Source organism: Peromyscus californicus, unplaced genomic scaffold (genome assembly GCF_007827085.1).
Source record: "Peromyscus californicus insignis strain IS unplaced genomic scaffold, ASM782708v3 Scaffold_4__1_contigs__length_199733344, whole genome shotgun sequence".
NCBI classification, from domain to species: Eukaryota; Metazoa; Chordata; class Mammalia; order Rodentia; family Cricetidae; genus Peromyscus; species Peromyscus californicus.
In genome coordinates, this window is record NW_026294562.1 from 199,231,850 (window position 1) to 199,244,564 (window position 12,715).

General features: G+C 38.8%; 1 protein-coding gene across 1 annotated transcript in view; it reads right to left on the reverse strand.

The window, feature by feature from the left end:
- Positions 1–1,104: 1,104 nt before the first annotated feature.
- The window catches only part of LOC128125281 (zinc finger protein 431-like), a 29,959-nt gene continuing 18,348 nt past the window's right edge, over positions 1,105–12,715 (reverse strand). Inside the window, exons 4-6 of the mRNA XM_052762534.1 lie at positions 6,927–7,053; positions 6,713–6,773; positions 1,105–5,594 (exon numbers count right to left, since the gene is read on the reverse strand). Of these exons, the coding sequence (XP_052618494.1) occupies positions 4,061–5,594; positions 6,713–6,773; positions 6,927–7,053 (1,722 nt within the window). The 3' untranslated portion in view covers positions 1,105–4,060. The remainder of the gene's footprint in view (positions 5,595–6,712; positions 6,774–6,926; positions 7,054–12,715) is intronic.

Here is a 12,715-nt window from a genome sequence, read left to right on the forward strand (position 1 = left end):
TATATGTTGACCAAGAGTTTAACATTTGCTTTACATACGGGGAATGCATGCCATAAGATACTATTGCCTCCTTAAACCTTCGTAAATCTAACATTTCAATTGGAGCCCAAATATTTTGTGTAGTCATTTGATCAGGCAACTGCTGTATGGTTACTGGACAAACTAAGGGTGACTGTGTGAATACAGGCTTTCTTTCTGTAACCCTATGATCCAATCTTGAAGCAACTTCACTGTTAGTTTCTTCTGTCTGAGTTTTTACAGGTTTATCAAGTTTTTCTAAAGCTGTCATTCTGGCACTTAAATTGATTATCTTTTTAAATTGTAAAATGAGAATAAGCATAGTAATAAAAAGCATAATTCGGTCAACATTAATCTTCTCATATAGCTGTTCCATTGTCAGACTGTCTAAAATTGCAAACAAAGCCCAATTTTCTTCCAATGAACACAGAAAACCCATTTTTTTTTAATGTGGAAAAAATTTCTCTTTTAAATAGTTTCCTTTAAAATATTCAATATGTTAAATGACTTACCAAGTCCTCATAAAACAGTACCAATCCAAGGGAATTTCAAAACAGCCTCCTAGTGTCCGAGGTGTGAATCCAGAGAGAGAGAGAGAGAGAGAGAGAGAGAGAGAGAGAGAGAGAGAGAACACGCAAGAACCGTAGCCACAAGTTCTGCCTAAGAACTTGAATCCAGCCACGTGTTCCCGCTTGAGCCTAGTCAAGCCTTGGCTCTGGCTACCTTAAGCTCCAACCACGTGTGTTGGCTTTACAGGCAGGGGCCCTGTTCGGCAGGGCAGGCCTGAATTGTCTGTAGCACCGGCTTTAAGCAAGTAGCTCAAAGTTAGTCTGGCCTGAGGCCAAGCCGACCTGGGCCCGGGCTAGGGAGCCGGCCGCCCTGGCGGGAAACGGGACCTGCCGGCCGCCCTGGTGGAAACGGGACCTGCCGGCCGCCCTGGCGGGAGACCGGACCTGCCGGCTGCCCTGGCGGGAAACCGGACCTGCCGCCAAGCCAAGTTAAGCGGTTTTTAATGGATTCTTGTCACGTTGGGCGCCAAATGTAGATGTAACCAACAGTCTTATTAAATAAGAAACACAGAGCCAATTCAGAGAAGAAAGCCAAGAGGTCAGAGCTAAGAGCCTCACCCTTCCTGATTCAGGGATCCTCTCCAGCCAAGAGAGCTCTCCGAAAAAGACCTACTTCCTGTGTGTCTGTCTTTAAAGTCTTCCTGTTCTGCCTTGTCATTGGTTGTAAACCCAAACATGTGACTGCCTCGTCACTGCCTGAATGTACCGCCCTCCAGGTCCTTAAAGGCGTGCGCCACCGCCGCCATGCACTTGCTATGACTCTAATAGCTCTGACCCCCAGACAACTTTATTTATTAACATACAATTAAAATCACATTTCAGTACAAGTAAAATACCACCACAGCAATACATAATCTCACACCAGTAAATCCTGAAGAAGGAAAACACACACATAATACCACCAAAATAACAGGAATTAAAAATCACTGATCATTAATATACCTTAATTATCAATGGACTAAATTTTACTATAAAAATACATTGGCTAACAGAATGGATACAAAAACAGAATCCATCCTTCTGCTGCATACAAAAACACCAAAATCACAAAGACAGATAATACTACAGAGAAACCCTGTCTCGAAAAACCAAAAAAAAAAAAAAAAGATAATACCTCAAAGTAAAGGGTTGGGAAAAGTTTTTCTGATCAAATGTAACTAAGAAAGGAGCTGGTGTAGCTATCCTAATATACAACAAAATAGACTTCAAGCTAAAATCAATCAAAAGAGATGGAGCACATTTCATATTCATCACAGGAAGTCTCAATTCTGAACATTTATGCCCCAAATACAAGGGCACCTACATTTGTTATAAAAAACAAAACAAAACAAAACAGATTACTAAAGCTTAAATGACAATAAAACCCACACACTAAAAGTGGGAGACTTCAACACCCCTCTCTCACCACTGAACAAGCCTGTCTGACAGAATCATAACAGAGAAATAAGGGAACTAGCAGATGTTATGACTCAGATAGACCTAACAAGAATCTACAGAATATTTCATTGAAACAAACAAAAAATACACTTTCTTCTCAGCATCCCATAGAACTTTATAAAAAATTTACCACATAGTTGCTAACAAAACAAATATCAACAGATACAAAAAAAATTGGTATAACCCCCCTCTATCTTATTGGACCCACATATCTTAAAGTTAGAATTCAACAACAACAGAAAATGCAGAAAGCCCACAAACACATATAATCATTTCATCATGAAATTTGTAGGCAAATAAATGGAACTAGAAATAATCATCTTGAGTGAGGTAACCTAAATCCAGAAAGACAAACATGGTACATACTCACTAATAAGTAAATATTAGAAGCAAAGTAAAGGATAAATAGGCTACAAATCCAAAAAAACATTGAAGTTAAGTAAAGAAGAGGACCTGAGAGGGATACATATGGATTGCTACAGGAAGGGCAAAGTGTTAAGATCTCCAGGGTAAACAAAAGGGGGAAGTTGAGAAGAGAAGATAGTTGGGAAAATGAGGGCTTGGGATGGCTGAGTTGGGGGACACATGGGGAGGGAGAGCAATGAAAGAGATATGTTGACAGAGTGTATCATTAAGGGGATGGGAAGAAATTTGTAGCTAGGGAAAACTCCAGGAAATAGCAAGACTCATAGCAATGGTGGAGAAGGTACTTGAACTAGTCTTCCCCTGCACTCAGATTGGTGTTTACCCTAATTGTCATCATAGCACATACATCCTATGACTGATGGAAGCAGATGTAGAGACCCACAACCAAGCACTTGGCCAAGATCCTGGAGTTTAGTTGAAGAGAGGGGAGAAGGCTTATAGGAGAAAGGGGGAGGGGTGTCAGCATCATGACATAAAAACCACATTGATAGCTGACCCAACCTATTGGGAGCACATGGACTCTGGGACTGACAACTGGGGAGCCTACATGGGACTGCACTACACACTCTGAATATGGGTGACAGTTATGCAGCTTGATATGTTTCTCAGTACACAGGCAATGGGACCAGAAATTATCTTGGGCACATAAACTGGCTTTTTAGAGGCCATTGCCTATGGTGGGATGCCTTATTCAGCCTTGATGCAGAGGGGAAGGGCTAGGTCCAGCACCAAATTGTGCTGACTACTGAAGAGAGGGCTTACCCTGTATGAGGAGTGGATGGGATGGAGGAGGTGGCAGAAGTGGTAGAAAGGAAAGGAGGGAGAGCAGGGCATGGTGTATAAAAGGGAAGAAAAACATTTTAATTAAAATTTATTTTAAAGCCGGGCGGTGGTGGCGCACGCCTTTAATCCCAGCACTCGGGAGGCAGAGCCAGGTGGATCTCTCTGAGTTCAAGGCCAGCCTGGGCTACCAAGTGAGTTCCAGGAGAGGCGCAAAGCTACACAGAGAAACCCTGTCTCGAAAAAACCAAAAAAAAAATTTATTTTAAAAAGGCCTCAATAGCTTTTCAGGTCATCAAAGATTATTGCAATATCCCAAGGCTTTAAGAGATAGATTGCACACAAAAAGTTTTATTCTTGTGTAAAGTGGAAAACTTTACCACAATAGCTACATTTAGAGGGTTTCTCTGCAAGTTGATTTTTCTCATGATTTTGAAGAAAACTCACACATGCAAAGATTTTACCACACTGATTACATTCAATGGATTGCTCTCCAGTATGTGTTCTTTTAGACATTTCAAAAGTACTATGGCATAGAAAGGATTAATCACACTAATTACATAAACAGGGTTTCTCTGTAGTATAATTTCTTTCATACTTTCAGTAACAATTGTGACAATCCAAAGCTTATCTGCACTGATTACATTTGTAGGTTTCCTCTTCAATAAGTGTTCTTTTAAGCCTCTGAAGACTACTGTGACATTCAAAGACTTTACCAAATTGATTACATACACAGGGCTTCTATCTAGTATGTGTGATTTTATGCATTTGCAGAGTATTGAGGCATGCAAAGGTTTTTACCACAATTATTAACATTAATAGGGTTTCTCTTAAGTATGGGTCCTTTTATGATTTTGAAGAGTACTTTGATCTTTAAAGGCTTTCCCACATTGATGGCATTCATAGGGTTTCTCTCCAGAATGGGTTCTTGTATGAATATGAAGAATACTGAGACGTGTAAAGGCTTTACCACAAGTGATACATTCATATGGTTTCTCTCCAGTATGGGTTCTTTTATGCACTTGAAGAGTACTAGGATGTGCAAAGGCTCTACCACAATGATTACATTCATAGGGTTTCTCCCCTGTATGTGTTCTTATATGACATTGAAGAGCACTGTTATATACAAAGGCTTTACCACATTGCTTACATTCATAGGGTTTCTCCCCAGTATGTGTTCTTTTATGATTTCGAAGATTACTTTGCTGTGCAAAGGCTTTACCACAATCATTACATTCAAAAGGTTTCTTTCCGGTATGTGTTCTTTCATGCCTTTGACGATGACTGTATTTTGCAAAGGCTTTACCACATTTATTACATTCATAGGGTTTCTCTCCAGTATGTGTTCTTTTATGACTTTGAAGAGCAGCGTGACATACAAAGGCTTTACCACATTGACTACATACAAAGGGTTTCTCTCCAGTATGGGTTCTTTCATGTATTTGGAGACGATTACGACTTGTAAAGGCTTTATCACATTGATTACATACAAAGGGTTTCTCTCCAGTATGGGTTCTTTCATGTACTCGGAGACTATTTTGATCTGCCAAGGCTTTACCACACTGATTACATTCATAGGGTTTCTCTCCAGTGTGTGTTCTTTCATGCCTTTGAAGATGACTGTATCGTGCAAAGGCTTTACCACACTGCTTACATTCATAAGGTTTGTACCCAGTATGTATTCTTTTATGACTATGAAGATTATTGTATTGTGCAAAGACTTTACCACAATCATTACATTGAAAGGGTTTGTTTCCAGTATGTGTTCTTTTATGCCTTTGAAGAGTACTTTGATCTGCAAAGGCTTTACTACATTGAGTACATTCATAAGGTTTCTCTCCAGTATGGATTCTTTTATGCACTTGAAGAGTACTGGGATGTGCAAAGGTTTTACCACACTGATTACATTCATAGGGTTTCTCCCCAGGATGTGTTTTTATATGACATTGCAGAGCACTGTGACATAAAAAGGCTTGACTACATTGCTTACATTCACAGAGTTTCTCCCCAGTATGTGTTCTTTTATGACTTTGAAGATTACTGTGCTGTGCAATAGCGTTACCAAAATAATCACATTCAAAAGGTTTCTTTCCAGTATGTGTTCTTTCATGCCTTTGATGAGGACTGAATTTTGCAAAGGCTTTATCAAACTGATTGCATTCACAGGGTTTCTCTCTGGTGTATACTTTTTCACAGTTTTGAAGATGACCATGATATGTAAAGGCTTTAACAGGTTGATTGCATTCATGAGGATTCTCACTAGTATTTGTTCTTTTAAGCAGTTCAATATTACCAGGAAATGCAAAGGCCTTAACATATTGAGTATGTTCAGAAGATCTCTGTCCATTTTGACTTCCTTCTTGCCTACAAGGACAATGAAACACGTAAAACTTTTAACACATTCAATTGACTGTTGAATCTTTATATCTGTATTAAATAATTTTACAAGATGGTGCAATTGTAAAGAACTAGATCATAAGGTTTTGTCACTGTATTTACACTCATATTGTTTCCCTTCATTAAGAGCAGTTTTACCTCTTTGATGGTAAGATCCTTTATTACAACATTCCCATTAGCAGAACCTTTTTTCTATATGAGAATTTTCACATGTGTGAAGAAAACTGGAAAAACTCAGAGCTTTACCATCCTTAATGCATTCATCAACTTTCCTGTACTGTGAGTCATACTACATTTCCTAAGTGAACTAGGACAAACAGAAATATTTACATAATCCTCATTCTCACAGGATTTTAGTGCAGTGTTTGATGATGTATTAACAATGAAACTGGAAAAATAATTACTTGTATGCTTGAATCAAATTCAACAAGAGTACTCAAACTGGGAACTGATTCATATCTTCTAATTGTTCTGAGAGAGATGTATGTTATGTCTTTTCATATCCCTATGCTCATATGGCTTGTATCCAGAGTGGCATATGATATACCCAGGAATGGCAGAAAGAAATAAAAGATTTCCACAGTGAATTCAGTTTTACTTTCTGTCCTCATAGACATGTGGTACAGGGATTAAGATTTCTACACAACTGCATTGACTCTTGATTCTAACTGCCCATCTCACTAAACAGCAGAGTCACAACAAATACATGCGTAATGCCAGATTTACTATGGACTGTTTGCTTGTTAGAAGGTTTTGGAGGTATACTCATCACATCTTCAATGTGTATACATTTTGTAATATGAGTGGTATGAAAGAAATGGACAAACAGTTCTACAGCATAAATCTAATGTTGCTATGATTCAAATTGTGTTATCAGTTAAGGTATTTTTCCTTGACTTCTTTCTTAAAAACATGCCTTGCAAATGAAATTTACCTACCTAAAATTGAGATATGTAGTTGTGTGAGAATTTAATAATTATCAATGGTGCTTTTTTTTTTTACACTGTTGCTTTTACTTAAAACCTTCAGGACATATTACAACTACTTTAGGGGCACATTTGTATCAGGTTGCACATGAAAATTACCTTTCGTGTCTTCTAGAACTTTGATAATGTTCTTCAATATTATGGTCTTCCCAACTGTATCCTAAAATATAGTTCCAGAAAAATGTATATTATTGAACATAGTGCCTGATTTAATCACATCATTCCTCTTTTTCAATCAAATTATAGAAAAGCATCAATAATCAAGGACATGCTGTCCCTTTATTTTAAAATATGAAGGAAAATTTAGTCTTACCTATAGCAGTGAGGTGCCTGTAGGTCTCAAGCATCACATCTTTGTAGAGATTCTTCTGGGAAGGATCCAGCAAAGTCCACTCTTCCCAAGTAAAGTCAATACGTACATCATCATAGGTCACTGCATTCTAAAATAACCCATACAGGTGTACAACTGAAAACATGATACTGACAACATTGTAAATGTATACTTCTTTGACAGTATAGTCCTATAATTCCGGTCCTCCCCATACTTATTTCATGACACAGACATTATAATGTAATCACCAAGTCACTTTAGAAGGAAACTGAAAAGGAGGTTCACACCTGTCATTTCTGTACCCTTTGCAAGAGAAGTGTCTATTAACAAACATAGAGAGACAAGTAAACCGAACAACAGTACAGAGTACACATGAGAGAAATTGTATGAGAAATTACTAACCATATAAATGAAAAATAAGATGGACAAACTGTGTGTATAGGCTCATGCCTTTAACTCCAACATTCAGAAGGCAGAGGCATGTATATCTGCCTCTGAGTTGAATGCCAGCCTAGTCTATGGAATCAGGTACAAGACAGCCAGAAGTACATATAAAGACCCTGTCTCCCATGCAAAAATCAGTAAAACAATAAAAAAAGAAAGAACTCAGCGGTTTTTACTGAAGTTCCTACAAAGAGTCATGTATTCCTTCCAGTTTGGTTTTCATCGTCAGAAACCTACAGCATCTCAATTAAAACTGTAACATCAATCATATTATACTGAAAGGCACTGTGTATTTAAACTGTTATAAAAGGATAGATGAAAACATTAGCAATATAAATGTTGATTATAAATAATCAACACAGGGCAGGAGATAGCCCAGTAGCAAAGAGCTCTTGATGCCCCTGCATATAGGTGGGCACAATTGCCACTACTATATGGGAGAATCAAAACTATCCACTATTCCAAGTTCAGGGTTTCTGAGATCATTTTTTGATCACTATGAGGACCAAGCATTCCTGTGATGCATATCCAGGCATACAAATAAAATATTCATATTCACTTAAAAAATTAAAAGTGTACACAACATATATGAAGAAGTTCATGCACCTGCAATCCAATGAGTCAGAAGGCACAGGCAGTATTAATGTCATGATACATGCCATCTTGGAAAACAGAATGAACCTCCTGCCAAATTTTAAATTTCAAAATATGAATGAACCTCACTACAGCATCATATGCCTGGCATCTACAAAAACCTATGTTCTGGGTCCAATACTCAATAACAGAAAAACAAACAAACCAACAAACAAACAACCCAGGAATATTGGCCCACTGCTAATCATAGGACTTGGGAGCCAAAGTCAAGGAGATCTCTGAATTTGAGGCCAGCCTGGTGTACAGAGGTGTACTTTCAGGACAGCCAGGGCTATACAGACAAAACTTGTCTTCAAAAATAAACAAAAGAAATAAAACAGCAGGCTAAAAAACTGCTGTGGCCCTGAATACCAAATGTTTCTACTGTATCTTATGTGATTTAGAGTTAGCGTCAATACAGCAATGAAGGCATGACAAAGCAAGGAAGCTGGCTGACTAGTTTCAACCACAACACAGTATACACAACGAACAGGAAATGGGTTGAGTCTATAGAGACTCATATCACACCCACAATGAGGAATTTCATTCAGAAGGTCTCCTAAAGGGTTTTTTTTTTTTTTTTTTTTTTTGGTTTTTTGAGACAGGGTTTCTCCTACTGAAGGTTTTACAATCAATGGAAAGAAAGTCACCAAGGAGAGACCACATGTTCAAATACATCATCCTATCTGGGAGGTTTATCATTCAATCAACTACATTCTGTCTCAGGTCACTATAGGCTCATGGTCATCCATGAAGAAAATGCATTTAGTCACTTCCTTGATTGTGATAGCCTGCAACAGTGCTAACACTGTTCAAATGTCCAAAGTCTCTTCTAAAACTCAAAGTAATCTCTTGACAGGGACATCTTGCAAAATCAGAAATGAAGTTAGATCTTTCCAACATACAGTGGCACAGAATATCATTCACATTCCAAAAGAGATAAATGGAGACATAGTAAGGGAAGATTGGACCAAGGCAGGACTGAAACACAGCAGGACAAACATCAAGTCCTGTATCTCTGTCTCAGATGCATGGGGCTTTAGTTTCGAAGGGCTTACATGGCCCAATCCCTGAAATTTCTCATATATCTGTTTTTTTTGGTTACTGCTACTTTCTATACACAGCTAGGTCTCCATGGAAGACATCTTATAGATTAGGTATCTCAATGTCTTGTGATCCCAAAATGCAACCCAGGCTGTTGTGTAATATTTTAAGATGTGTTATACTTCTTTGTGCTGTGGAACTTTGGTTTTAATGATGCAAAGATGTGTTGCATTCTTTTATGTTGCATTTGTTTAACTCTGTGAAGCTGTGATACTTCTAAAGCCTATCTAAAATATTTGGTTGGTCTAATGAAGAGCTGAACAACCAATAGCTTGGCAGGAAAGGATAGGTGAGGGTAGCAGGCAGAGAGAAAAAATGGGAGGATAAATCTGGTAGGAAAAATGAAGGAGGAGCAAGAAAAGCAGAGGACCCCAGGGGCCAACCACCCAGCTACACAGTAAGCCACAGAGTAAGAAGTAAAGAAAGGTATATAGAATAGAGGAAGAAAAAAGCCCAGGGGCAAACGTCGGTGTGAAAATTTAAGTTAAGAAAAGATGGCTAGAAACAAGTCAACGTAAGGCTGGGCAATTATAAGAAAGAATAAGCCTCTGTGTGGGATTTATTTGAGAGCTCAGTGGCCGACCCCCAAAAGAGTAAAGAATAAAAAGCAAAAAAAAAAACCCTGACAACACCAGGCTTCAAACCTCACAGCTTTATAGGGTGAACTCTTACAGTGTGCTCATTGGTTTTCTGACTCTGCCATAGATGCCCACAAGAATGCTGACAACAATGCTAGACAGTAACCACAGACTAAAAATCTGTGACCTTAAATTTTGACCTTTTCTTATTTCCAGGACCAGCACATGATGGGTGATCTTGCAAAGTATGACTTCTTAATTGGGATGGACATTAACATGCTTGGACCACAGGTACAGCAGGTCTTGTATGAAGTTGCTTACTGGGACTAGGAATCACTTTGCTTACTCCTTCCATAATTTGAATGTTTAGCAGCATAGAGTCCTTAGGGTACCTTTCTAGGCTTCAATTCTATAGCAAGGGCCTTCTCCTTAATGGTGAAAAAATCCTTGAAAATTCCAGTCTGTTTCAATACTTGACTGCTCTCTGAAACTACCTTTTCATGTTCATTTATTTCTGCCCCACGTGTTGTTTCCTTTTCACGGTAGACATGAATCAGTCATCACTAATAACCACCCAACAGATTCAATGTTCCATTTTAGGAATTAGCCCATTAATTTTTATTTCTGCCTTACTATATTCCCAGAGCATAGGCAAAATAAGAGAGACTTTGGAATCAAAATATCATAGAAATGGCCTCTAGCTTAATTTTTGTATAGAGTCTACTTATTTCCAACTGAGATCCTATGATCTCAAACTACACTTACTGCCATTCCTCTTAACATTCCAATTTCCTGGTCCTGAAAGAACAGACAGTTAAGTTCTATGTACAACTTTCTATGGCTTTTGCCACCTAATGTCTTGATATCTTCCACATTCTTCCAAAAGACAACACTCCCAGGTTCTACCTAGCAACAAAGTAACTTTTTGTTCCATTTTTTTTATAACTTACTTTTATCCTTCTGTGATTAAATCCTGTAACACATACACAAAAATATCTCAGGCAATGAATGCATTTATTTGGCTGATTATGTCAGATCATACTCCATCATTTTGGAAGATTAGGATAGAAAATGAAGCTAACAATTGAAGGCAAAACCCATGGGCCAAGATTGTTCCTAGCTCTCTTTCTTGCCTAATCAGTGTCTCATGCTCAGCTAGCTCTACTTTTTAGCCCAGGCACACTTTCTTAGGGATATTGTCACCATTGGTGGAGGAGCCTTCCCATCACCCTAAGTGGAGGAGCCTTCTGACATCAATCATCAATCACAACAATCTCTAACAGACATGACAGTATTGGGCTATTATGGATAAAGCCACTATGAACATAGTTGAGGAAGTGTCTTTGTTGGAGGATGGAGACATATCTTTTGGGTATATGCTCAAGAGTGATATAGCTGGGTGTTGAGGGAGATTGACTCCCTATTTTCTGATCATTGCATAATGACTTCCACAGTGGCTATACAAGTTTGCACTTGCAACAGCAATGAATCTCCTTCCTCCATGTCCTGGCCAGCACTAGCTGTCACTTGTCTTTTTGATCTTAACCATTTTGACAGATATGAGAAGAAACCTCAAAGTAGTTTTGATATGCATTTACCCAAGGCAAAGAATATTGAAAATTTTTTTCAAGTGCCTCTCAGCCACTTTAGATTCCTCTACTGAGAATTCTGTTTAGAGCTATAGACCAATATAATTGGATTATTTGGTTTGTTGTTGTCTAGTTCCTTGAGTTCTTTATTATCCTGAGTGAGGCAACCCAGAAGCACATAGACAAATGTGGTATGTATACTAATGTATAAGTGGATATTAGTAGTTAAATAAAGTACAATCACAGTAACCACAGTTAATCACAGTACACTCCATAGATGCAGAGAGGCTAAGTAACAAAAACATCTCTAGGGGAGATGCATGGCTCTCCACTAGGAAGGAAATAGATGAAGTAGATTATGTGTGTATGGTGATATTTTATTTGTATTAAAATGTTATTTGTATGTTAATAAATAGAGTTGCCCGGGGGTCAGAGCTATTAGCAAGCCATAGGAAAGCAGGGCAGTGATGGCATGTGCTTGTAATCCCAGCACTTGGTAGGCAGAGCTAGGTAAGTCTCTGTGTGTTCAGGGATACAGCCAGCATTGGATACACATGCCTTTAATTTCAATACCAATCATAGAAAACCTGGAGGCCTATACAGACAGGCCGTGATGAGGCGGTCATGTGGTTGGGTTTACAACCAATGAGAAGGCAGAACAGGAACTCTATATAAAGACTTTAACATAGGGGTAGCTCTGGTTTGGAGAGGTAGGACCACCGCAGGAGGAAGGGTAAGGTTTCAGCTCTTAGCTCTGACCTCTTGGTTTTTCTTCTTTGCATTGGTTCTGTGTTTCTTATTTAATAAGAAGTTTGGTTACATCTATATGTGTGCACTGGAGGCAGGTTGGGATGGGAACAGGAAGGATCAGGTGAGTAAGGAATGGACAGAATGGGAGAAGACAATGAGACATGAATGCAATAGGGGACCTCTTAGCAGGAGACGTGGAAACAGTGCAGCAAAAACTTCCTGGAAGCTATTAGGATGACCCTAGTGAGAATTCCTAGTAATTAAGAATATGGAAGCTGAACCAGCCATCTTCTGTAAACACATTAGGCTCCCAGTGGTGGGACTGGGATACCAAGCCAGCCATAAAATATTAGACCCACATTTTTCCTGCCTGCTACATATGCTGGGGCAATGGTGGCTGAGAGATTCTGTAGTGGACAACCAATGACTGATCTAACTTGATGCCCATGCTCTGAGAGGAAGATCATGTGTGACACTGCATGGATGGCCAGCAACCAAAACTTGGATGACTCAGAGAACTAAGGTAGTACCAAATACATCCAATCAAAAAAAAAAATCAATGGAATGATTCATAACTATATTCTACTATAATCATAGACTGGTGCCTATCCCAATTGTCACTGAAGAGGTTTCCTGCAGTGGCTGATGGGAGCACATGCAGAGATCCCTACTC